This window comes from Prunus avium, chromosome 2 (assembly GCF_965620075.1).
Source record: "Prunus avium chromosome 2, drPruAviu1.hap1.1, whole genome shotgun sequence".
NCBI lineage: Eukaryota > Viridiplantae > Streptophyta > Magnoliopsida > Rosales > Rosaceae > Prunus > Prunus avium.
This window is the reverse complement of record NC_142285.1, coordinates 1879215-1902290: the sequence shown is the minus strand read 5'-3', so window position 1 is coordinate 1902290 and position 23076 is coordinate 1879215. Positions and strand designations below refer to the sequence as shown.

At 37.3% G+C, this 23076-nt stretch overlaps 1 protein-coding gene, 1 long non-coding RNA gene and 1 pseudogene across 3 annotated transcripts; 2 read left to right on the top strand and 1 right to left on the bottom strand.

Moving 5' to 3' along the window:
- Positions 1-1341: 1341 nt before the first annotated feature.
- LOC110747578 (uncharacterized) lies at positions 1342-13422 on the top strand. Its single transcript, XR_015833757.1, has 5 exons — positions 1342-1501; positions 1792-2080; positions 12415-12583; positions 12705-12778; positions 13007-13422. It is a non-coding gene; the product is annotated as an uncharacterized LOC110747578 (long non-coding RNA).
- LOC110747426 (putative disease resistance protein RGA1) lies at positions 7147-11634 on the top strand (annotated as a pseudogene). The gene is made up of 2 exons (XR_015833746.1): positions 7147-11430; positions 11522-11634. The product of XR_015833746.1 is annotated as a putative disease resistance protein RGA1 (transcript).
- Positions 13423-13929: 507 nt separating the features above from the next.
- On the bottom strand, positions 13930-22733 carry LOC110747299 (Tetratricopeptide repeat (TPR)-like superfamily protein). The gene is made up of 14 exons (XM_088248952.1): positions 22433-22733; positions 22291-22351; positions 22142-22184; positions 21677-21870; positions 21091-21198; positions 20701-20883; positions 19682-20203; positions 19217-19312; positions 18907-19080; positions 17037-17264; positions 15753-15896; positions 15460-15648; positions 14860-14979; positions 13930-14726 (listed from the first exon to the last, which is right to left on the bottom strand). Exons 1-14 carry the CDS (start codon positions 22444-22446, stop codon positions 14322-14324), a joined length of 2481 nt encoding a protein of 826 aa, XP_088105078.1. The 5' UTR covers positions 22447-22733; the 3' UTR covers positions 13930-14321.
- Between the last annotated feature and the right edge of the window lie 343 nt (positions 22734-23076).

Below are 23076 nucleotides of genomic sequence, written 5' to 3'. Positions count from 1 at the left end.
CAAGCTTGCGAAAGAATAAAAGCATAAAGAAAATATCAATGCTTTTTTGTGCTTTTTTGTTTAAATCAACAACAAAACATGCCTCCTCCTCCTCCTCCTCCTAGGCACAGTTGATCTTGTTTGGAGAGCTACAGCACGATTTCACCTTTTAAATATACAAGCAGTAACTTACAAAATAACGTAATGAAACAAAAAGGATAAAAGGGCATCACCTGATACAAATCTAATAAATCGAGATCTTGTTTTTTTAATTCAACATTAGTTAGTTGCACTAGGTATTTAACACCCTCATCAAGACCTCGTATGTGCCTCTCACCCTCTCCCCTTCCTCCCGAGGAGGCCTTACGCTTCGTTCGACCACAACAAAAAATAATAATAATAATAAAGGGAAACTCACTGGAGTCATAATGCCACCTATATAAATCATGATTAGGTAGCTCCTTTCCTGGCAGTGTAGTTAGATGACAGTCTTCTGGCCCATGGGCTTTGATTAGGTGACCATGAAATTGGGAAGCCAAGCACGGCGCACCATGTTAGATTCAAAAGGGCAACAGCAAGGTTCTCTTCAGAACCTTTAAAAAGCTGTACTATTCGTGATTCAGCTTCCGTGTCTTCAGCAAAGATGAAGTCATCCTCAAATTCTGCCTTTTCTGGAAAGCTACCATCTTCTTCACATATCATGCGCATACTCAAAACCTGCAGTGCTTCCATGGCCGTGCCGTGAAAACCACAGCTGGCATATGCAGAGAAAACAAATTGGCAGGTCGCTGGATCCGGCTGGACTTTTTCTTGGTGCATCCACTCAATGACAAAAGTTGTATATTGCTCTCATATAATCAATATTTATGCAAAAATAAGAAGTCATGAGTGCATGCACACGAAAGTTTTTAAACACTATAATTTATCTTCCTTCTGTAGATGGTGTATGTTCTCGTTTTAAACCTTTTTCCACAACCAAGAATCAGCTTGAGCTGAAATTTCCATTATGGGTTCATATCACATTAGTTCAATTATTGGTCTGGCTCACCAAGCCATCAATAGTATGCAAAAGGAAATTCGGCTTAGGGTTAGTGGGTAATTAAGGGGATTGGAGTTGGAAAAAGGAGTAGATGAGTTAGTGGTACCACTGATGCAACATAATAAAGGTATAAAACTTATTAAAAGTAATGCACGCCAACATATATCATAGGAATCTTTTAAAGTTTTCATTACATTGACACTAATATCCTTCTATGGTTTCACAATTTTATAGGCCCCTTGTTATGAATTTTCCCAGATATGCAGATGAGTAACCAGCAAAATAATAATTATTCAGAAATTAATACATAGTTGATCAAGATTCAAGCTGAAATTTCTTGAGCATCACTCCCAGAAGGGCTTCGTTGCCTCGCCTCATTAAAAAAATTGATAATTAAAGATTGCCCCATCTTAAAGCAAAGATGCCAGAAAGAAACAGGTGAGGACTGGTCCAAGATTGCTCACATCCCAGAGATACACATTGGTGCGTTTTTCTAACTAATTTCTTTCCTTTGCGTAAGCCTCGAAGAAAGGCGTACGCCGCTTTTGTTATTTATGAATGAAATTCAGATTGATCTACCAGGAATGAAGTTAATTGTGTTCTTTGTTTCTTTGGTTATGTACATTGTTGGTAGGATGTCATACGCTTTCTGTTGAATGTGGTCTTTGATACTCATTTACCACATCATATCCTTCTGTCTTCTTTGCATGCATTATCATTTCCTGTGCTGGTTTATACTTTGAATAAGTTTTCGTTGGTTTTTGAACATGCAGTGTAGCGAGATGGCTGGGTGGAGAGAGTAGTGCTTTGTCATCTTGGAATTGAAGATGTCAGACAGTGACACTAGGTTCTACTCTGTATCAATTGGAAATTGAGTATTCCTTTAGTTTGGCATTACCTTCCAGAAGAGACAGACAACCTCACATAACTTCAATGGCTTTCAATTCAGAGTTCAGCATCACTGCTTGAACAGATGCGACGCCTCACCGTTTTAAGCCAGTTCGAAATTGGATACTATTCCTTTCTACAGAAAAGCAAAAACAAAGAGGGCAGATTTTTCGGGTTTGCACATCTCTGTTTCTTAGTCCTTTTCTAAAGAAATCAATTCCCAGCTAACTCTCCCTTCTTCCTTGTCTTTTCAGGTCCCGTGTGAGAAATGAAGTTCCCTTGAACATGAGGAGAATTGAAGTTCACTTGAACCGTATTCATGAGCATAAATAAAATATTGAAACGGACATAACCAAGTGTTCTTTAAGCGCTTAGATGGCGTTACGGCTTCTGAAGAACTAGGAAAAGAATAATAGGTAACTACATCATATGCAATTGTTATATATTTCCACCAATCAAACAAACAATTTTCAATTATTCAATTCTCAACAAAATTGCTCAGATGGTACTAACATTGGTTTACTTTCGATCTAGTTACTTCCATGCATATGCAGTGAAGAGAAGAAGAAACAGAGGGAGTGAAGAAAGCCAATAGCCATCATTCAAATGTATGTTCCCTGTTAATGCAACTGGGTATTGATTATAGGATTGACTCGACCTTTGAGCTACTACATTTAGGCTTATATACACAAACAGATAGATAATGTTCCATTCTATATGATGTGCATGTGATTTTTGTTTCACATATTATATCCTTATGTCTGGTTTGCGTGCATTATCATTTTCTGTGCTTGGTTATATCCGACACTTGCATAAACTTCATTCTAGTTCTGTTCAGTTGATAATAGCTTTTGTGGAACAGGAACGTTGTAAAAGTACTGGCAAATTGCAAGAGTGCCGGAAGAGTGTGGTTCGAAGTGTGCTCAAGTCTTGTGGGGCACTTCAGCAGTTGAGAGAGCTTTCAGTATCCCAAGTGTGGTGTCTTGTGCTGCAGTGTCGAGCAACGTTCCTCCCTTCTGATTTCATGTTTTTTTTAATTTATTTATTGTTTTATTTTGTTTCCTATTCTGAACCAGATTGTACCCTCAAGTCTTATAAACTATAAATAAGACTTTGGTCATACAAGTGACTCAGTTGTACATGTGATGAATTTAGGTAATTGTAACTCTCAAATTTCCTTATGGCTTTCAAATTCGTGTCGTCTTGTGAAAACAGTTTGTATTTTGTCATGATATGAATTAAATTCAGATATCTATCTGCCAAGAATGAGGTTAATTCCCTTCATTACTCATCCTTTGGTTGAAAGCTGTTAATAATTGAGTGATAGGTTGGTTGTTTAAATTGAGAGATGTAAACATTCATCTTGTTAATTAATCCAATTATCGTTTTCATACAAAAAATTGAAAACTTATCGTGAACAACTATAATTTGTAATGTTGTTTATCCCATAAATTGTGAATGATAAAATTATCGATTTATTTTTACAAGTTTTTTTGTCTAACAACCCCTAGATGTGGATTGGAAGAGAATATTTAAAGAATTTGCCAGCAGCACCCTTCTTTCCCTCCATAGAGGAGAGCAACTCAATCTAAGCTGCGGAGAAAATGCCTCCTCCCTTGCGGATTCATACCGCACACCAGCATCACTGATTTGAACCATAACAAAAGTACAATGACAACAGAAGATAGTGGTCAAAGCAAACTTGCGAAAGAATAAAAGCATAAAGAAAATATCAATGCTTTTTTGTGCCTTTTTTTTGTTAAATTAACAACAAAACGTGCCTCCTCCTCCTCCTAGTCACAGTTGATCTTGTTCAGAGAGCTGCAGCACGATTTCACCTTTTAAATGAAACAAAAAATAAAAGGCATCCCTTAATTTTCATAAATATAGCCTAGCCTAATACAAATCTAATATAGTTGCACTAGGTATTTAACACCCTCATCAAGACCTCATCTGTGCCTCTCACCCTCTCCCCTTCCTTCCTGAGAAGGCCTTACGCTTCGTTCGACCACAACAAATAATAATAATAATAATAAACGAAAACTCACTGGAGTCATAATGCCACCTATATATGAATCATGATTAGGTGGCTCCTTTCCTGGCAGTGTAGTTAGATGACAGTCTTCTGGCCCACGGGCTTTGATTAGGTGACCATGAAATTGGGAAGCCAAGCACGGCGCACCATCTTAGATTCAAAAGGGCAACAGCAAGGTTCTCTTCAGAATCTTTAAAAAGCTGTACTATTCGTGATTCAGCTTCCGTGTCTTCAGCAAAGATGAAGTCATCCTCAAATTCTGCCTTTTCGGGAAAGCTGCCATCTTCTTCACATATCATGCGCATACTCAAAACCTGCAGTGCTTCCATGGCCGTGCTGTGAAAACCACAGCTGGCATATGCAGAGAAAACAAATTGGCAGGTCGCTGGATCCGGCTGGACTTTTTCTTGGTGCATCCACTCAATGACAAAAGTTGTATATTGCTCTCATATAATCAATATTTATGCAAAAATAAGAAGTCATGAGTGCATGCACACGAAAGTTTTTAAACACTATAATTTATCTTCCTTCTGTAGATGGTGTATGTTCTCGTTTTAAACCTTTTTCCACAACCAAGAATCAGCTTGAGCTGAAATTTCCATTATGGGTTCATATCACATTAGTTCAATTATTGGTCTGGCTCACCAAGCCATCAATAGTATGCAAAAGGAAATTCGGCTTAGGGTTAGTGGGTAATTAAGGGGATTGGAGTTGGAAAAAGGAGTAGATGAGTTAGTGGTACCACTGATGCAACATAATAAAGGTATAAAACTTATTAAAAGTAATGCACGCCAACATATATCATAGGAATCTTTTAAAGTTTTCATTACATTGACACTAATATCCTTCTATGGTTTCACAATTTTATAGGCCCCTTGTTATGAATTTTCCCAGATATGCAGATGAGTAACCAGCAAAATGATAATTATTCAGAAATTAATACATAGTTGATCAAGATTCAAGCTGAAATTTCTTGAGCATGGAAATGAATCCATGTTTGCAATTAACCAAGTTCCTAAACACAGCTGCAGAGTGATCATAAGATACTCAGAAGAATCAGAACTGTATGGGAATTAGGTGAAAGGGTAACATAGTCATCTGATGGGAGCTTTTTCTGTTTACTTTTTTGAATGTGCAATTTTTAAAAGAAAGTTTTTAACTAACCTCAGCTCAGCTTGTTCGTTTTCTTCTTTTTATGATCTATTTTTATGATCTTTAAGGGTTGGGTCAGTGGAGATTGGGTCCCCACTAAAAAGCCATCGGCCAAACAGAAACAAAAGGCACGGCTGGAGCCTGTAAGGAGGCTGTGGGGTTTATTTTTTCTGCTTTTTTGTTTTTGACACAACTTCCAATAATCCAAATTATGCAATGGTGTCCATATCAATGGCTTCATGCTTCAGTTTGGTACTTTTCCACTTTGGTTGATTAATCAGCAATCACCCGCTAATGCATGTAATCACTACAAGGTAAGAAGCATGATATGAAAACTGTTGAGGGGTTCTTATTTAGTTAGAATTTTGGTTATTTATCTGGATATTTAGTTTTACCGACACAAAATAGTCTTTCGAATGTGAAACCAGAGCAGTTTAGCTAGACCCAAAAGATTTTTATTTAGTTAGGAGTTTTTTATTTAGCTAGACCCAAAAGATTTTTATTTTTTATTTTTAGTTGGGATGTTCCACTTCCACACTTAATGGATCTTAGCTTAAATGAGTTTACATAATAGTCCCTTTTTTGTGTTTTACATTAGTTCTCTATTTCTTTAATCTTTATGCATCATTTCATTGTGAAGCATTTCTTCATTAAGTATTTGCTATTCCCTAGTCCCTACCTACAACCCACATTGGTTTTGGGCATTTTGGCGCAAGTGCAAAGTAATAATAGTTCTTTTCTTTTTTATATATTTATTTTTGGTTACAGAAGTAATTTTTCATTTTGTTTTTCTATGAACATGCACTCAAGAAATAATCCATTTACAAAACAGAGGAATTAATTAACACCATTATATATACATTGCTTGGTCTCAAATCCAACTATGATGGCATCTATCTACCTGGGACTAAGCAATTTCATGGGCCGGCCCTACCAAAGCGAAAAAAAAAAAGCCAATGTGGCAGGGGAATTGAGGAGTCACTGTCTGACACGTGGAAGGTGATGCCAACATGGAAAAAGTACCGTTTTGCCAGCTGGCATTTTGAGATTATTGAGGAAAAAAAAGATAGGGAGAAAATAAATTGATTTCAAATGATTCCTTGCTTGTAGTCATTTTAAATCAATTTCAAATGTACGACATGTAGTTATTTCAAATACATTCAATATAATGTGATTCTTGTTATTGTAGCAAATTTAGATTGTTCAAATCATCTATGTCATAGCAGTTCTACATCTGCTGGTTTTACATGAAAAGTTGGTGGTTTGCTGCTCTCATTGTTTAAATGGTGCTGAATGTCAGACTTAACGAATTTTCACAAGAATTCTAACGCAAAAAAAGCCTTGTATAAAATCATTTACACCTGAACTGAGGGTAAAAGAAAAAGTGGCCTTTTTTTCTTTTGAAAGGAAATGGCTTCTTTTTTTTTTCTTTTTCTTTTTTGAATTACAGCGATTAGGGAGGGGATAACTTTTTCCTCGGATTCGAACAGGTGACCAAGGGGGGAAGGAGAATGGGGAGGGACCTCACCGACAATTTCTCAGAAGCTATGACGACCCGTCCCCATCGCCATGTGCGGTGCCAAAACCAAGCTGGAATGCACTTACAAAAGGTAACACAGACAAAAAAAGCTAGCATGACACAACGACCCATGTGGAAAGACTTGTTGTGGCACTGTCAATTAGAATTCTGCTTTTCATTAGACGACCCCATCCCCACCCACCTCCACGTGAAGGCATGGAAAAATTTTCAAAAGTTGTGGCCCAGAGAACAGTCCTTGAAAGTGAAAGAGACTAATTGTACGCTCATAACAAGTTATTTAATTATTAATTAGTAATGTAAAGCAACTTAAGTTGAAACGGAAAGACAAACAACGTTTTAGAAAACAGCTAAGCTTTTTTTTTTTTGTTGGTGAACACAGCTAAGCTTTTTAATTCAGTGTATCTTTCTTTAAAATAATGACAACACCAACCAATTGGACTCCATTAACATAATGACAAAACCAGTCAACTTGCTCCACTTGCTGTTCCACACCAAATATTGAAAGCTTTCCCACGTGATTTGATACATGTTTCCTCTTTCCTTTGTCCAATTATTTATAATCTTGCTCCACTTGCTGCTGTTCCACACCAAATAAACTCTATCAACAAACCACAACTTTCGTCAAGAATAATACTCTTTTCCTTTCTCCAATGGCAGAAGGAGTCCTCTTCAACGTTGCAGAACGGATCATTGGAAGGTTAGGCTCCCTTGTTTTGCAAGAGATTGCATTGCCTTGGGGTGTCAAAGATGAGATCCGAAAGCTCAAGGAAAAAGTTGCCCAACTCCAAGCTGTTCTTCTTGATGCTGAGCAAAAGCAAGCCAACGATAATGAAGTCAAAGTGTGGCTCGAAAGCGTAGGAGATGCAGTTTATGAAGCTGATGACGTGCTCGATGAGTTTTATACTGAAGCTCAGTGGAGACAAATGGTGCCTGGAAATAATAAAGTGTCAAAGCAGGTACGCATCTTCTTCTCTAGCTCAAACCAGCTTGTTTTTGGGCGGAAAATCGGTCATAAGATAAAAGATCTTAACAAGAGACTCCATGAGATTGCCTCGAATAGAACATTTGGTCAATTAGAAAGGAATCGTGAAGATGTAGAATTTGTAAGAAGAGAGAGGGTCACTCACTCATTTGTCCGGGAGGATAATATAATAGGGAGAGATGAAGATAAAAGAGCAATTATTCAACTTCTGTTGCATCCCATCTCTACAGAGAATACAGAGAATGTGTCCGCCATTTCCATTGTGGGATTTGGAGGAATGGGAAAAACTGCACTTGCCCAACTCGTATACAACGATGAAGAGGTTCAAAACCATTTTGAGCTGAAAATGTGGACGTGTGTCTCTAATTCATTTCAGTTGGATATACTTGTTAAGAAAATCCTAAAAGCGAATAACCTTGACATGGATCAGTTGCAAAATGAGCTTAGGAAGAAGATCGATGGGAAGAGATACCTCCTTGTCTTAGACGATGTGTGGAATGAGAATCGTAACAAATGGCTTAGATTGAAAGACTTGTTGATGGGTGGTGCAGATGGGAGTAGAATTCTAATAACTACCCGTAGTAAAAAGGTTGCAAATATAGCAGATACAGCTGAACCACATAACTTAATTGGCTTGAATAAAGAGCAGTCCTGGGTTTTATTTAAGAAAATGGCGTTCGAAGAGGGAAAAGAGCCAGAGAGTTCAACCATTAAGGAGATTGGGGAGGAGATTGCTAGAAAATGTAAGGGGGTTCCGCTTGCTATAAGGACCATAGGAGGGATGTTGTACACTAGAGATCCAGAAACTGAGTGGTCAGCTTTCAAGAATAACAAGCTTTCAACAATAAGTCAAGAAGAAGATGATATTTTACCAACACTTCAGCTGAGTTATGATGTTCTCCCATCACATTTGAAACATTGTTTTGCTTATTGTAGTTTGTTCCCGCCTGATTATGAGATTCCCGTAGAGAATTTAATTAAGCTGTGGGTGGCACAAGGGTTCGTTAAGTCTTCAAATCCTAATGAGTGCTTGGAAGATGTTGGTTATGAATATTATAACGAACTAGTTTGGAGATCTTTTTTCCAAGAAGAAGAAAAAGATGAGTTTGGTATAATAAAAAGCTGTAAAATGCATGATCTCATGAATGAACTTGCTGTTAAAGTGGCAGGGAAGGGAAGCACAATAATAGATCGCAATAAGACTGATTTTGATGCAAAACGTCTTCTTCATGTATCTTTTGATTTTGATGTTGATTCGTCGAAATGGAAAATACCAACATCCTTGCTGGAATCAAATAAGCTAAGGACTTTCCTTTTCCTGAGCCAAAACTGGGAGTGGTGGCTGAAGTCATTCCATAAGTCATTTTGTGCTACAATTGCTTCAAATTTTAAGTCATTGCGTATGTTGAGTTTGAATGGATTGAATATTACAACATTACCAAAATGTCTTAGGAAAATGAAACATTTAAGATATCTTGATCTTAATGATAACCAAAAAATGGAGAGACTTCCAAATTGGATAGTCAAACTTCAAAATTTGGAAACACTAGATCTCTCAGGATGTGGCTCTCTTATGGAATTGCCTAGAGATATCAAGAAATTGATCAACTTGAGACATCTCATTTTGAAAAGATGTCATAAATTGGCTCGGATTCCTGGTGGATTGGGTGAATTGACTCGTCTTCGTACTTTGAGTAGATTTGTTTTGAGCAAAAGCAATTCCAAGTTGAGGGACAGTGCAGAGCTCAGTGAGTTGGGGAAGCTGAAGGATTTAAGAGGAGAGTTGGAGATCAGAAATTTGAGGTACAAGAAAGATATGGTGTCAGAATTGAATTATGATGGTGCAGTTTTGAAGGAGAAACGACATCTCTATTCGTTGACTTTACATTGGATGCTCATCGAAAGAGAAAATAGTGCTGCGGTTGAGGAGGAGAGTGATGTAATTATTAACTCAATGGAAGCGCTGCAGCCCCATTCAAGTCTAAAACAGTTAACCGTGGAGTACTATATGGGTGCGAGGGTTGCGAGTTGGTTTCTCTCTCTCTCAAATATTGTTAATCTCAAATTGTTTGGCTGTGTTAGATGCCAACATCTTCCACCGTTGGATCATTTACCTCTTCTTAAGAGTCTAGAGCTTTTAAGTTTAACGAATTTGGAGTACATATCAGCAGAAGACAAGGTTAAGGACTTTGCGAGTGATGAGATGATGATGATGTCAGCTGCTTCTCCATCGATGACCTTCTTTCCCTCCTTGGATAGTCTTCGTCTAAGTCATTGCCCTAATCTCAAGGGATGGTGGAGGAATGAAACAGCTTCAGCTTCAGCTTCTTCATTTCCTTGTCTTTCTACTTTAATTATAGGTGATTGTCCTAACCTAACTTCCATGCCGTTGTACCCAAATCTTGATAAACTGCTGTTAGAGAGAAGCAGCTGGAAGGTCCTTCCCTCCTCCTCTGTTCTCTCCAAATTAAAATATCTGGAGATTTGCAGCGTTGGGGATATAGAATACGTGCCAGAAGATATTGGCAACCTCACATTACTTGAGGAGCTTGAAATTAAAGATTGCCCTAATTTGGTATCACTACCAGATCAAGGGATGGGTCGCCTCATCTCCTTACAGAGACTGCATATTTCAAATTGCCCTAATTTGGCATCACTACCAGAAGGGATTGGCAACCTCACATTACTCCAGCACCTCGAAATTTCGAAGTGTCCTAATTTGGCATCACTACCAGAAGGGATTTGCAACCTCAAATCACTTTCTGATCTTATAATTGGAAGCTTCCCCAATCTGACATTACTACCAGAAGGGATCGGCAACCTCACATTACTCCAGTCCCTCCATATTAGCAATTTTCCTAATTTGGCATCTCTACCAGAATGGATCGGCAACCTCACAGTACTCCAGCACCTCCGAATTAGTGATTGTCCTAAATTGGCATCACTGCCAGAAGGGATCGGCAACCTCACATTACTCCAGTCCCTCCATATTAGCAATTTTCCTAATTTGGCATCTCTACCAGAATGGATCGGCAACCTCACAGTACTCCAGCACCTCCGAATTAGTGATTGTCCTAAATTGGCATCACTGCCAGAAGGGATCGGCAACCTCACATTACTTCAGTCCCTCCATATTAGCAATTTTCCTAATTTGGCATCTCTACCAGAATGGATCGGCAACCTCACAGTACTCCAGCACCTCCATATTAGCAATTTTCCTAATTTGGCATCTCTACCAGAATGGATCGGCAACCTCACAGTACTCCAGCACCTCCGAATTAGTGATTGTCCTAAATTGGCATCACTGCCAGAAGGGATCGGCAACCTCACATTACTCCAGTCCCTCCATATTAGCAATTTTCCTAATTTGGCATCTCTACCAGAATGGATCGGCAACCTCACAGTACTCCAGCACCTCCGAATTAGTGATTGTCCTAAATTGGCATCACTGCCAGAAGGGATCGGCAACCTCACATTACTTCAGGAGCTTAGAATTGAAGATTGCCCTAATTTGGTATCACTACCAGATCAAGGGATGGGTCGCCTCATCTCCTTACAGAGACTGCATATTTCAAATTGTCCTAAATTGGCATCACTCCCATAAGGGATGGGCAACCTCAAGTCACTTCAGTTGCTTAGGATATGGGATTGCCCTAATTTGGCATCACTCCCAGAAGGGCTTCGTTGCCTCACCTCATTAAAAAGTTTGTACATTTGTAAATGTCCCATCTTAGAGCAAAGATGCCAGAAAGAAACAGGTGAGGACTGGTCCAAGATTGCTCACATCCTAGACATTCGCATTGATCCATCGCCTGGTGCGTTTTTGTAACTAATTTATTTCTTTTGCATTCACACTTTCATTCAAATGGCAACCAACCTCAGCTTGTTCATTTTCTTCTTTTTCAGATGATCCTGAATTCTATTATTAAGGGTTGGGTCAGTGGAGATTGGGTCCCCACTAAAAACTCTTATGGCTTGATTGTGATTGTGCAACAGCAAGTCACCAAGAAAGTGGTATGTCTGTATTAGATGATGAGCCCTTGATCCTAACATTGTTTTGTTGTTGGTATGTTCACATGATAATAACATTCGGTTTTGTTTCTTATTTTTCTTTCATGGATATGCAGTGATTAAAAGAAGAAACTGATTAGGCATCCTGGCTTTGATCATACAAGTGACCCAGTTGTACATGTGATGAATTTAGGTAATTCTAACTCTCAGATTTCCTTATGGCTTTTGAAATTGGTGCCTTTTAATGCTATGAAAAGCAGTCATGTTGCTTCTTCACAAATCTGATGAATAATTAACCCAAAATATGTTGCTTCTTCACATCATATCCTTCTGTCTTCTTTGCATGCTTTGTCATTTCCTGTGCTGGTTTATACTTTGAATGCTTAAATGAGAGTTTTCATTGGTTTTTGAACATGCAGTGTAGCGAGATGGCTGGGTAGAGAGCGTAGTGCTTTGTCATCTTGGAATTGAAGATGTCAGACAGTGACACTAGGTTCTACTCTGTATCAGTTGGAAATTGAGTATTCCTTTAGTTTGTCATTACCTTCCAGAAGAGACAGAGAACCTCACATAACTTCAATGGCTTTCAATTCAGAGTTCAGCATCACTGCCCAAACGGATGCGACGCCCCACCGTTTTAAGCCAGTTCGAAATTGGATACTATTCCTTTATACAGAAAAGCAAAAACAAAGAGGGCAGATTTTTTGGGTTTGTACATCTCTGTTTCTTAGTCCTTTTCTAAAGAAATCAATTCCCAGCTAACTCTCCCTTCTTCCTTGTCTTTTCAGGTCCCGTGTGAGAAATGAAGTTCCCTTGAACGGGGTGCATGAGGAGAATTGAAGTTCACTTGAACCGTATTCATGAGCATAAATAAAATACTGAAACGGACATGACCAAGTGTTCTTTAAGCGCTTAGATGGCGTTACGGCTTCTGAAGAACTAGGAAAAGAATAATAGGTAACTACTTCATCATATGCAATTGTTATATATTTCCACCGATCAAACAAACAATTTTCAATTATTCAATTCTCAAAAAAATTTCTCAGATGGTACTAACATTGGTTTACTTTCGATCTAGTTACTTCCATACATATGCAGTGAAGAGAAGAAGAAACAGATGGAGTGAAGAAAGCCAATAGCCATCATTCAAATGTATGTTCCCTGTTAATGCAACTGGGTATTGATCATAAGATTGACTCGACCTTTTAGCTACTACATTTAGGCTTATATACACAAACAGATAGATAATGTTCCATTCTATATGATGTGCATGTGATGTCTGGTTTGCGTGCATTATCATTTTCTGTGCTTGGTTATATCCGACACTTGCATAAACTTCATTCTAGTTCTATTCAGTTGATAATAGCTTTTCTGGAACAGGGACGTTGTAAAAGTACTGGCAAATTGCAAGAGTGCCGGAAGAGTGTGGTTCGAAGTGTGCTCAAGTCTTGTGGGGCACTTCAGCAGTTGAGAGAGCTTTCAGTATCCCAAGTGTGGTGTCTTGTGCTGCAGTGTCGAGCAACGTTCCTCCCTTCTGATTTCATGTTTTTTTATTTATTTTTTGTTTTATTTTGTTTCCTATTCCAAACCAGATTGTACCCTCAAGTCTTATAAACTATAAATAACACTTTGGTCATACAAGTGACTCAGGTGTACATGTGATGAATTTAGGTAATTGTAACTCTCAAATTTCCTTATGGCTTTCAAATTCGTGTCGTCTTGTGAAAGCAGTTTGTATTTTGTCATGATATGAATTAAATTCAGATATCTGCCAAGAATGAGGTTAATTCCCTTCATTACTCATCTTTTGGTTGTACTTTAGTTAATAATTGAGTGATAGTTTGGTTGTTTAAATTGAGAGATGTAAACATTCATCTTGTTAATTAATCCAATTATCGTTTTCATACAAAAATATAATTGAGTGATAGTTTGGTTGTTTAAATTGAGATATGTAAACATTCATCTTGTTAATTAATCCAATTATCGTTTTCATACAAAAATTTGAAAACTTATCGTGAACAACTATAATTTGTAATGTTGTTTATCCCATAAATTGTGAATGATAAAATTATCGATTTATTTTTACAAGTTTTTTTGTCTAACAACCCCTAGATGTGGATCGGAAGAGAATATTTAAAGAATTTGCCGGCAGCACCCTTCTTTCCCTCCATAGAGGAGAGCAACTCATTCTAAGCTGCGGAGAAAATGCCTCCTCCCTTGCGGGTAACTGATTTGAACCATAACAAAAGTACAATGACAACAGAAGATAGCGGTCAAAGCAAACTTGCGAAAGAATAAAAGCATAAAGAAAATATCAATGCTTTTTTGTGCTTTTTTTGTTAAATTAACAACAAAACGTGCCTTCTCCTCCTCTTAGGCACAGTTGATCTAGTTTAGAGAGCTGCAGCACGATTTCACCTTTTAAATATACAAGCAGTAACTTACAAAGTAACGTAATGAAACAAAAAAGATAAAAGGCATCCCTTAATACAAATCCGCGGTCTTGTTTTTTTAATTCAACATTAGTCAGTCACTAACTAGGTATTTAACACCCTCACCAAGACCTCATCTGTGCCTCTCACCCTCTCCCCTTCCTTCCTGAGGAGGCCTTACGTTTCGTTCGACCACAACAAAAAATAATAATAATAAAGGGAAACTCACTGGAGTCATAATGCCACCTATATATAAATCATGATTAGGTGGCTCCTTTCCTGGCAGTGTAGTTAGATGACAGTCTTCTGGCCCATGGGCTTTGATTAGCTGACCATGAAATTGGGAAGCCAAGCACGGCGCACCATCTTAGATTCAAAAGGGCAACAGCAAGGTCCTCTTCAGAATCTTTAAAAAGCTGTACTATTCGTGATTCAGCTTCCGTGTCTTCAGCAAAGATGAAGTCATCCTCAAATTCTGCCTTTTCTGGAAAGCTGCCATCTTCTTCACATATCATGCGCATACTCAAAACCTGCAGTGCTTCCATGGCCGTGCTGTGAAAACCACTGTTGGCATATGCAGAGAAAACAAAATGGCAGGTCGCTGGATCCGGCTGGACTTTTTCTTGGTCCATCCACTCAACGACAAATTCAACTACCTCAATCACTTCCTGACATTTATTGCAGGGGAGAAGAAAAATATATATTACTAACGAATAATGCAACCACAATTTTTGTCGTTGATCAAATTATAATCATGTATATCGAGAACCATGCTGCTCTTTTGATCTTATGAGATTATACCTTTTCACAGGCTTTTTCAAGAATGGTATTAAATAGCAAGGTATCAAGTTCATTGCGTTCTGAACTGGCTTGATCCAAAAGATTCAATGCTTCCTCAATGTCATCATCTTCCAACAGAATCTGGAACAAAACAAGATTCAACATCTTCCTCAAAGTCATCATCTTTAATTAAATTACTTATATTTTCAGAGAAGACAAAAATGTAACTTTCCTTTTCTTTTCTATAGCTTATCTATTCATTAAATTACTTACTTCATCCAAAAATGTGGTCATGCAAAGGGCTATCGAAGAATTTCTATAGCTTATCTATTCAACTTGAAATTAAGTGCATTCTCAGACCCAAAAAAAAAAGAAAAAAAAAAAGAAGAAGAAATTAAGTGCATTTATATATTGCAAATACTCTAGTCAGAAAAAAAAAATTAAAGAAAGCATGAAGAAGGATGAAGGAAGGGGTTTTATGTAAACAAAGCAGAACTAAAATGTAACTAGTTTGCACATCAAGAGTTGGAAAAATTACACTTTTCGATCACATACATAAATGGTAGCAGTTTCCTAGGATGCTTGATAATTCAGACTGAGTAATCATAATATTAAAGCTACCTTTATGAGAATGGTATAAGTCACTGTTAATGGATAAAAGCCATCTCGCAACATCATGGAGACCAATGCGCAAGCAGATCTGTAACATCCTAGAATGCTACAACAATCAATCATTATATGATAAGTCGCAGCATCTGCCGGGAAACCAAATGACTTCATATTTTTAAATATCTTAATTGCCATTTGACTCTGCATGTAATCAGAAACAGAAAAGTAGATGAACACTGGTCCAATATTTCACATATCATGAAGTTGCAAATGAAAGGAAAACCAATGGTGATGAAAACACCTACCTCCTTAGCCTCAACGAGTGAATGCAGCACCGTATTATAAATAGGTGTTCCCAGATAAATGTTATTACGACAAAATATATTCTCTGCCACATCCAAATACTGGATCAGCTCTCTTATCATCCCCTCTGCTCCAAGTGCTTTCAACTGGAAAAACAAAAATTGAATGTCATAGATGAGGCTAGTGGGACAGGGGAAAAAGAAGGAAAAGAAAAGGAAAGAATGCTAGAGTAGGGTTCTAGATAAGGAAAAATAAATAAAATAACGACAGACCCCTTGGTGGAATGTTGCAGAAAGGAAGCTGGTACAAAGAACACAAGTTTTACTCTTTTCAAGCAAATAAGCTTCTAGAAGACAACACAAAAGTTGTATATTGATCTCAAATAATCAATATTCATGCAAAAATAAGAAGTCATGAGTGAAACTCCCTGCATTCACACAAAAGTTTTTAAACACCATAATTTATCTTCCTTCTCTAGATGGTCTATGTTCCCCTTTTAAAACTTTTTCCACAAGCTTTGATGCGCAAGCTCAAGGAAATAACTACAGAGACCAGGCCTAAGAGGCATGGAAACGATATCCCCGAAAAAGTAATGATGCATATGACGTACGTCTTTAAATAATTGGCATTAGTGTTGTACGCACACAGCTATAATTTTTTACTACACCAAATAAAATTCTATCACAGTATCCATTGTTCCCTTTCTCCTTAGCTGCAAGCGAAACTAACAGCCACAATAGGTGAAAGATGAAGTTCGTATATGAATTTTTTAATGAAAAAAGTGTATATAATCATGCTCCTTATACCTTCATTTTGAATGGAGAATCTGTATTATCTTACCTATACTATTTGATAAACCATGTAAAATACGCAAGATTTTCTCCAGTCACCTATCAAACTATAAAATTTTCTAAGTGTGCAGTCATGCTGATATTCTTAAGGTTTCCATGTACAAAACTATGCACCATGTTTCATGCAGTGTTTCCGTAGATAAACATCATAACCACTAAAACATCTTAACCATAGCAGATACTAAGGAACCAGTGTAAAATAAATAAATAAATATATAAAAACGATAATTTTTTTAAAAAAAAAAAATAAATAAAAAAAAAGGATAATAACAAATGCTTATGTTGTACAGTGGAAGCAGAAGACAAATTCCATACTGTCTTCCACCATACACATACCAATGACCCTTGTCAATCAGAGGCAGGAATATGCCACCTATCAATGCTCCATTTCATTCTCTAAACTAAAAGGAAGTATACATGAGGGTAGGGGGTTACCAAGTTCTTCATTGATAAATAACTGTGCTGAATACCATATCTGGCCATATCCATTTCTATAGCATTAATACGTTTAGCAGCATCCACCTGTGACAACATGTCACCCTCTTCGTATGGGGCATTCACGTTACCAAATAATGAAAACAGCAGCTCGTATGTCCTAATATCAGGCATAACTTTTAATTGTTTCATTTTAGCCAACATCTGCACTGCTCGTTCAGGTTGATCCTGCATAGTTCATGCAACAATATTTGAATTTACTGGAGACAAACATGGAAAAAGCTTTCAAGCGCTGGAGAATTACAACTGAGCATAAAACAGATGAAACTTTCATAAGATGACGAAAATAAGAAAACAGAAAAACATATCCTAATCAGTGTTTTAAATCGCTAAAGCGTTACCTCCCATGAGGGGAGGCGTAAGCCTCGAAGTGTAAGATTTTTAGGCATTTCAAAGCGTAATAAAAATATATATGAAAATAGTGAAAAAAATAGCATGATACTTACAAATAAATAGTATAATATTTATTTGTTATTTGTTACTTATTAAATACTCATATATATAAAACATTAAAAAAACATATAGTGTATAGCAGATTAACTAAATTAAATACGTAATCTATTATTAAAAAGAAGGCTTTAAAGGGTCTTTGAAAGACCTGTGCCTTAACTAAGGTGGTTGGTGTGAGTGGTTCGGCACTCTCAATCCTTAAGAGAGGTAAGGGGTTCGATCCCTGCTCTCGTACGGAGTCACCACTTTGGCCAACACTTTACCCCTTACGGGCCGACCCGGTGTGAGTGGGGATTAGTCTGGGTTGTGGTTAAGGCTTAAAGGTGCCACCCAAAGTTGGGGCCCATCCAGGACCACCTCATGGTTCAGACCAAAAAAAAAAAAAAGACCTGTGCCTTGAAAAGAACTTTGAATATGTAATTTGTTCTTTGTAATCTATTACATATGGAGATTAAATAGCTAATTAATTTTGTTATTTATTTCATGGTAAAGTTGTTGGAAAGGGTCTTTGAAAGACCCAAGCCTTTTTCCAACAGTTGCTTCGAAACACCCACTCTCTTATTAAATTGAAGGACCCAGTGTCTTACTCACCACTTCTGACCCAATTTCAAAGCTCCCATGGCTCTCTCTCTCCATGGCTCTCCCTCTCCATCTCAAATTCGGTAACTGTGGTTCTAGCCACTATGTTGCTGGAGAAAACATTAGAAAATCACCTCAGAGATGCCAAAAATGTTTTGTTTTTAATGTTGGGTTTTCAAATCCCAGGCCAAACGACATCGTTTTTCTGAGTCTTCCCAAAAGGCATACGCCTCTAAGGGGATGTGTAAGCCTCGAAGAAAGGCGTACGCCTCAGTCCAAAAGCATACGCCAAGAGGCATTCCGACCGCCTCGCCAAGAGGCGCACCACAAAGCACGCCCAAGGCGAGTTATTTAAAACATTGATCCTCATTGATACTTCTATCATGCTGCCCTCTGCTAGCATATATACCGAGTTTTGATATGCCCATGTTACATAATGCCTATTATTAGAGCCAAACACATTCATTTCCTATGAGAACAAGAATGAAGAAGCATAACTTGAACAAAGCTCTTCCTAACATTTACAATATTGAAAACCATAACTAAATCTCTTAAATTAGCATCCAACTAACTCTACTCTTACTCTTATAAGGTATTCAAAAAGTTCAGGGACCAGGATCTTTTCTTTTCTTTTGTATAGGGACCAGGGTCAGCACCCTACATCATAGACTACCTATTTCTGGTGGATATTAATTTTATAATTTTAGAAGTTTTAATTAACAAGGCCACATAAAAGAAAATTTTCTGATACGAGAATTCAGTTCTATAAAATATGACTCACCACTGTGTCACATGCTGCAAGAAAAGCATTGAAAGGATGTGGATATGAACATTCAGATATTTGATCCAGCAGAGCCTCAGCGTAATCCAATTCGAGCACTTTGCTGCAACCTATAGAAAGGCTTGCCAGAGTAGAATCATACGGCTTCAAATTTCTCTGCTGCATAATTCTTAACTGCAGAAGGATAACAACAATGTTGCAAAAATCTCTAATTAAAAACAAAACCAAAATGCACAAAATACATTGCCAACAATTGCAAGATCAGTCTTTTTAAGATGATTGGCCTATGCAATAAACCAATATAACTTACAATTTCCATTCCACTACTGAAACCTTGCTCAGAAGTAATTGCTCTGACAAAGCCATCATATGTATGGCTTGACGGCTGCAACCCAAATTTTTGCATCTAGACAAAAATGGGCTCCTTTAGTATGTCATAAGATGATATCTGAACGAGGTACATACAAAATAGATAAATAAATAAAAAAGGGCAGGATAGAGAATCACATAAGTAAAACAAAAAGATGAAATCAGCAAAGAAAATAGCCATCACAATCAAAACATACAAAACTAAACTTCTGAAGCTTATAACTACATTGTTCTCCAAACAAGAATATCATATTTAGCATTCTTTTCCAAAAAAAAAAAAAAAGAAGAAGGAATATCATATTCAGTGAAGGTACCATATGTAAGATTTTCACATAAAAAGGAAAATTCCAAACATTGTAATATATTACACAAACCAACACAAGATTCTATAGAAAGGTTATTATACCTGTAGGATCAACTGTTCTGCCAAGCCACCATTTCTTAATCGTGCACAAGCATGAATAACATCACTGAATGACCATCTTAAAATTTTCATAACAGGCTGGCTTATATGTATATCAAGCATATCCATTCGAACATTTTCAACTTCTCCAACTCCCAAGCCAAAAGTAGTGCACTGATCTGCATTAACAGCATGGTCATCCAAATTCTCACAGTATATGGAAGGAACAGAATGTTTATTCTCCTCCAAATCAAGTTTCTTCAAGTTTAATTCACAGATTGAAGGTATAGGAATGTCTAATCTTGACGAATACAACTTTCCTTCAGAAGTTTTATTAACATAAGTGTTTCCCCCGATGGCTAAAGCCATCATATATTGCAACTTCTCATACGCAGATTTTAAATCTCCCAACCTAGTAAAAGACCAAATAAACTTCCGTAGAGGAATAATGCTCAGACTGTAGTGTTTGATATAATCCTTCCAAATTTCATGGGCCGCAGGCAGGTTTTGCTGCCAAACTGCAAGCTGAAAGAAATGAAAATACAGGGTAACTATCAATGACCCAAATAACTTTAGAATATATTGGTCCACTGTAAATATTTCACAAAATGCAAGGAAAAAGTGAACTACAAGGAAAACTATTCACATCACCATACGGACATTGCAAATATTCAAGAGAGAAGCACATCATAATCATCAAAGAGAAAAATGTCAATCAAACAGGATAGTTCCAGACCTACTTTTGATTGAAAAGTTTTATGCTATAGTTGGGGCTTCACTTAGAAATTAAAACTGATCCTTTTATCCCCTTACAAGCACATTGAAGCAGTACAACACAAATTATTTGAAGCCATGAATGGGGAGATTAATAGTAATCTAAATACATTACATGAGTCACCCAAACTAATTGTCATGTTAGAAAAAATAAAACAACTATTAAAGTGATGAGTCAAAGGCTTTGTGCTTGAAAAGAGGAACGAAATAATATTTGAACAAACACAAAACCATTTTGCTTTACATACCTTGAGAAGCTCTGAATATGTAACTTCATTCTTCCCCACCATTTGACGCTCCATCAAGTCCAAACACTGATTGGCATTTTTTATACTCTGCCTTTTGGCACAAGCCCTTAAGAAACTGTTGTAGATAGGTAGAACTGGATAGATGCCAGGACTTTCTCCAAGGAAATTTATCAACTTAAATGCCTGATCAAAGAACAACACATGTGGACACAAGAATATTAAAATACTAACAACTAACAAAGAATGATGGTAAAAGTATGGTTGCATCTTAATGGTGGTTCTGATAACTACATTAATAATATTACAGTAATCCGAACAAGATAGTTTTACTATTACCAGCTGACTAAGCTAGCCAGACAATACCTTTTAAGTATATAGCATGAATCCTACCTCCTCCAAATATCCTCCTTTACATAGAGCTTGCACCATAAGCAAAGAGCATATGTTATTCAGGCTAATCTCTTTTTCATCCATTATTCTCCAAGTCTCCATGACAAACTGCATGAAAAGGAAACAACTGCCAAATAAGATACACTTACACGCTGAAACTAGGTACCTATAAAAAGCAACTATTGACATGCAGAAAAATTGTAGAACGCCATGCTTACCTTCGCAATGGCATTTTCCCAAAGTTATTTAAGTCAAATAAAGTTGGCAATGTGATCCTACCGATATAAACATGTTCATTGCACAGAAAGTGTCTATATATAGTTTGCTAGGTTTTCCTTTGACACTCTTCACATTACCATAATCAGGCACAAATATCAACAACTCAAATGCACTAACTCTCATTATCTCAGCTAACACACAAGTGAACTCAATCCTATGTATGTCAAACATATAGGTTAAATGGTGTGATTAAACACTAACAAAACAAATCAACCTACTTAAACAATGTATACAATACGTAGTAGAATCAGACACATAAACACGCATACACAGTGTGTCTCAACTAATTGCATGTTCTTCAGCTTACCAATGGATCAGGTGACTTAGCACAGTAATTAAGAATATAGATGAAATCATCAGCTCTTAACGAATCATTCCCATGGCCAACATTCAAAAGCAGATTGGAAGCTTTGCCTCTCTCACCCAAGCGTAGTGCATCAACAATTTGCATCTGCATGGACCTGGTAATTGATTCTGCGCTGTGCCACGACACTTCATGACCTGCATTTATCATCTTGCACTCAAATTAACCAAAGGTTACTGTAAAGACATAAAGTAAATGGTCTGCACATTTATCCTGCTTCAAGATATAACCAAGGCTAAGAAAACGAGAAGAAAAATATGTCAAGCCAACTAGAAATAATTGAATTTTCTTTATAAGAAATTTTAAAAATTGCAGTTGAAGCTTGATTTGACATGCATATTTACTATAAAACATGCATATTTACTAATCTAGGTACCCCGCACAAGTTGAAGAATTTTGAAACATTACCATTTGAGGTTGTAAGAGTTCGAGAATACTCCAATCTTCGTCCCTGCAAAAACAACAATAGTAAGATCACAAGAAAATTAGAATTCTACTTCCACTCGTTTCTCTAACGAAATTTTCCCCGAAACCATATATATATATATACGACATACATGGTACTCTGGTTGTGACTTTAAAAGAGAATCTGCAATTGACCGCAATGGAACCCTCGCTCTGTAAAAAAAAGTAAAAATGCGAACAAGGTCATGTAATGCTGATGCCGTATAAATGCACGTTCAACTACAATGTACTTACATAGGTCTGTGCATGATCAGGGCCGCTCAAAACCTATTGTATATGCTCAAAATGCTTTGTTTCATGGTTTTCTGGACAACCAAGTTCCTTTTTCTTCAAAATTTCACCCGGATTCGCAGTGTTTGAGAGGCAAAGATTCGATTTTGGGAAAATGGGTAGTCAAAGAAAACATTTTAGAATGAGGGGCAAATTTCAAAAACTGGAAACAATTCTTAACAAAATAAAATTTAAATTGGCGTATCACGTATCGGATACTTGTTCGGATACGGTCCGATACGCATCGGATACGTTAGTTGACTAACTGATATGTGTATCCGACATTCCGGACACGAGTATCTGAATTTTTAGGATACGTTCCTCCGGACGAAGTTTGCCGTTGAGGGACTGTTGAGGGGCTGTTGAGGAGACCCTGGGCACTGCGTGTGAAGAGGAAGAGAGAGAGAGAGAGAGAGAGAGAGAGAGTGAGAGAAATCAGCGCGCGCGCGAGGAAGAAGAAGATGTCGACTGACCTAATTTTTATCTCAAGTGACGACGTCGTTTGCTAAAACAGAATTTTTTTTTTTTTTTAATATATTTTTTTACATAGATCTTTTTATGGGTTGGGTCTTAAGCAATACTAACCTCTCCGCACGTGCTTCCGCACT

What these genes read in the sequence shown, in the direction of transcription:
- LOC110747299 (XM_088248952.1), bottom strand. An exon ending in AACTCTTACAACCTCAAATG is followed by an intron (nt 21,871 to 22,141) that starts GTAATGTTTCAA and finishes TGATAAATGCAG; the next exon opens with GTCATGAAGTGTCGTGGCAC. An exon ending in TTGAAAAAGCCTGTGAAAAG is followed by an intron (nt 14,727 to 14,859) that starts GTATAATCTCAT and finishes AATAAATGTCAG; the next exon opens with GAAGTGATTGAGGTAGTTGA.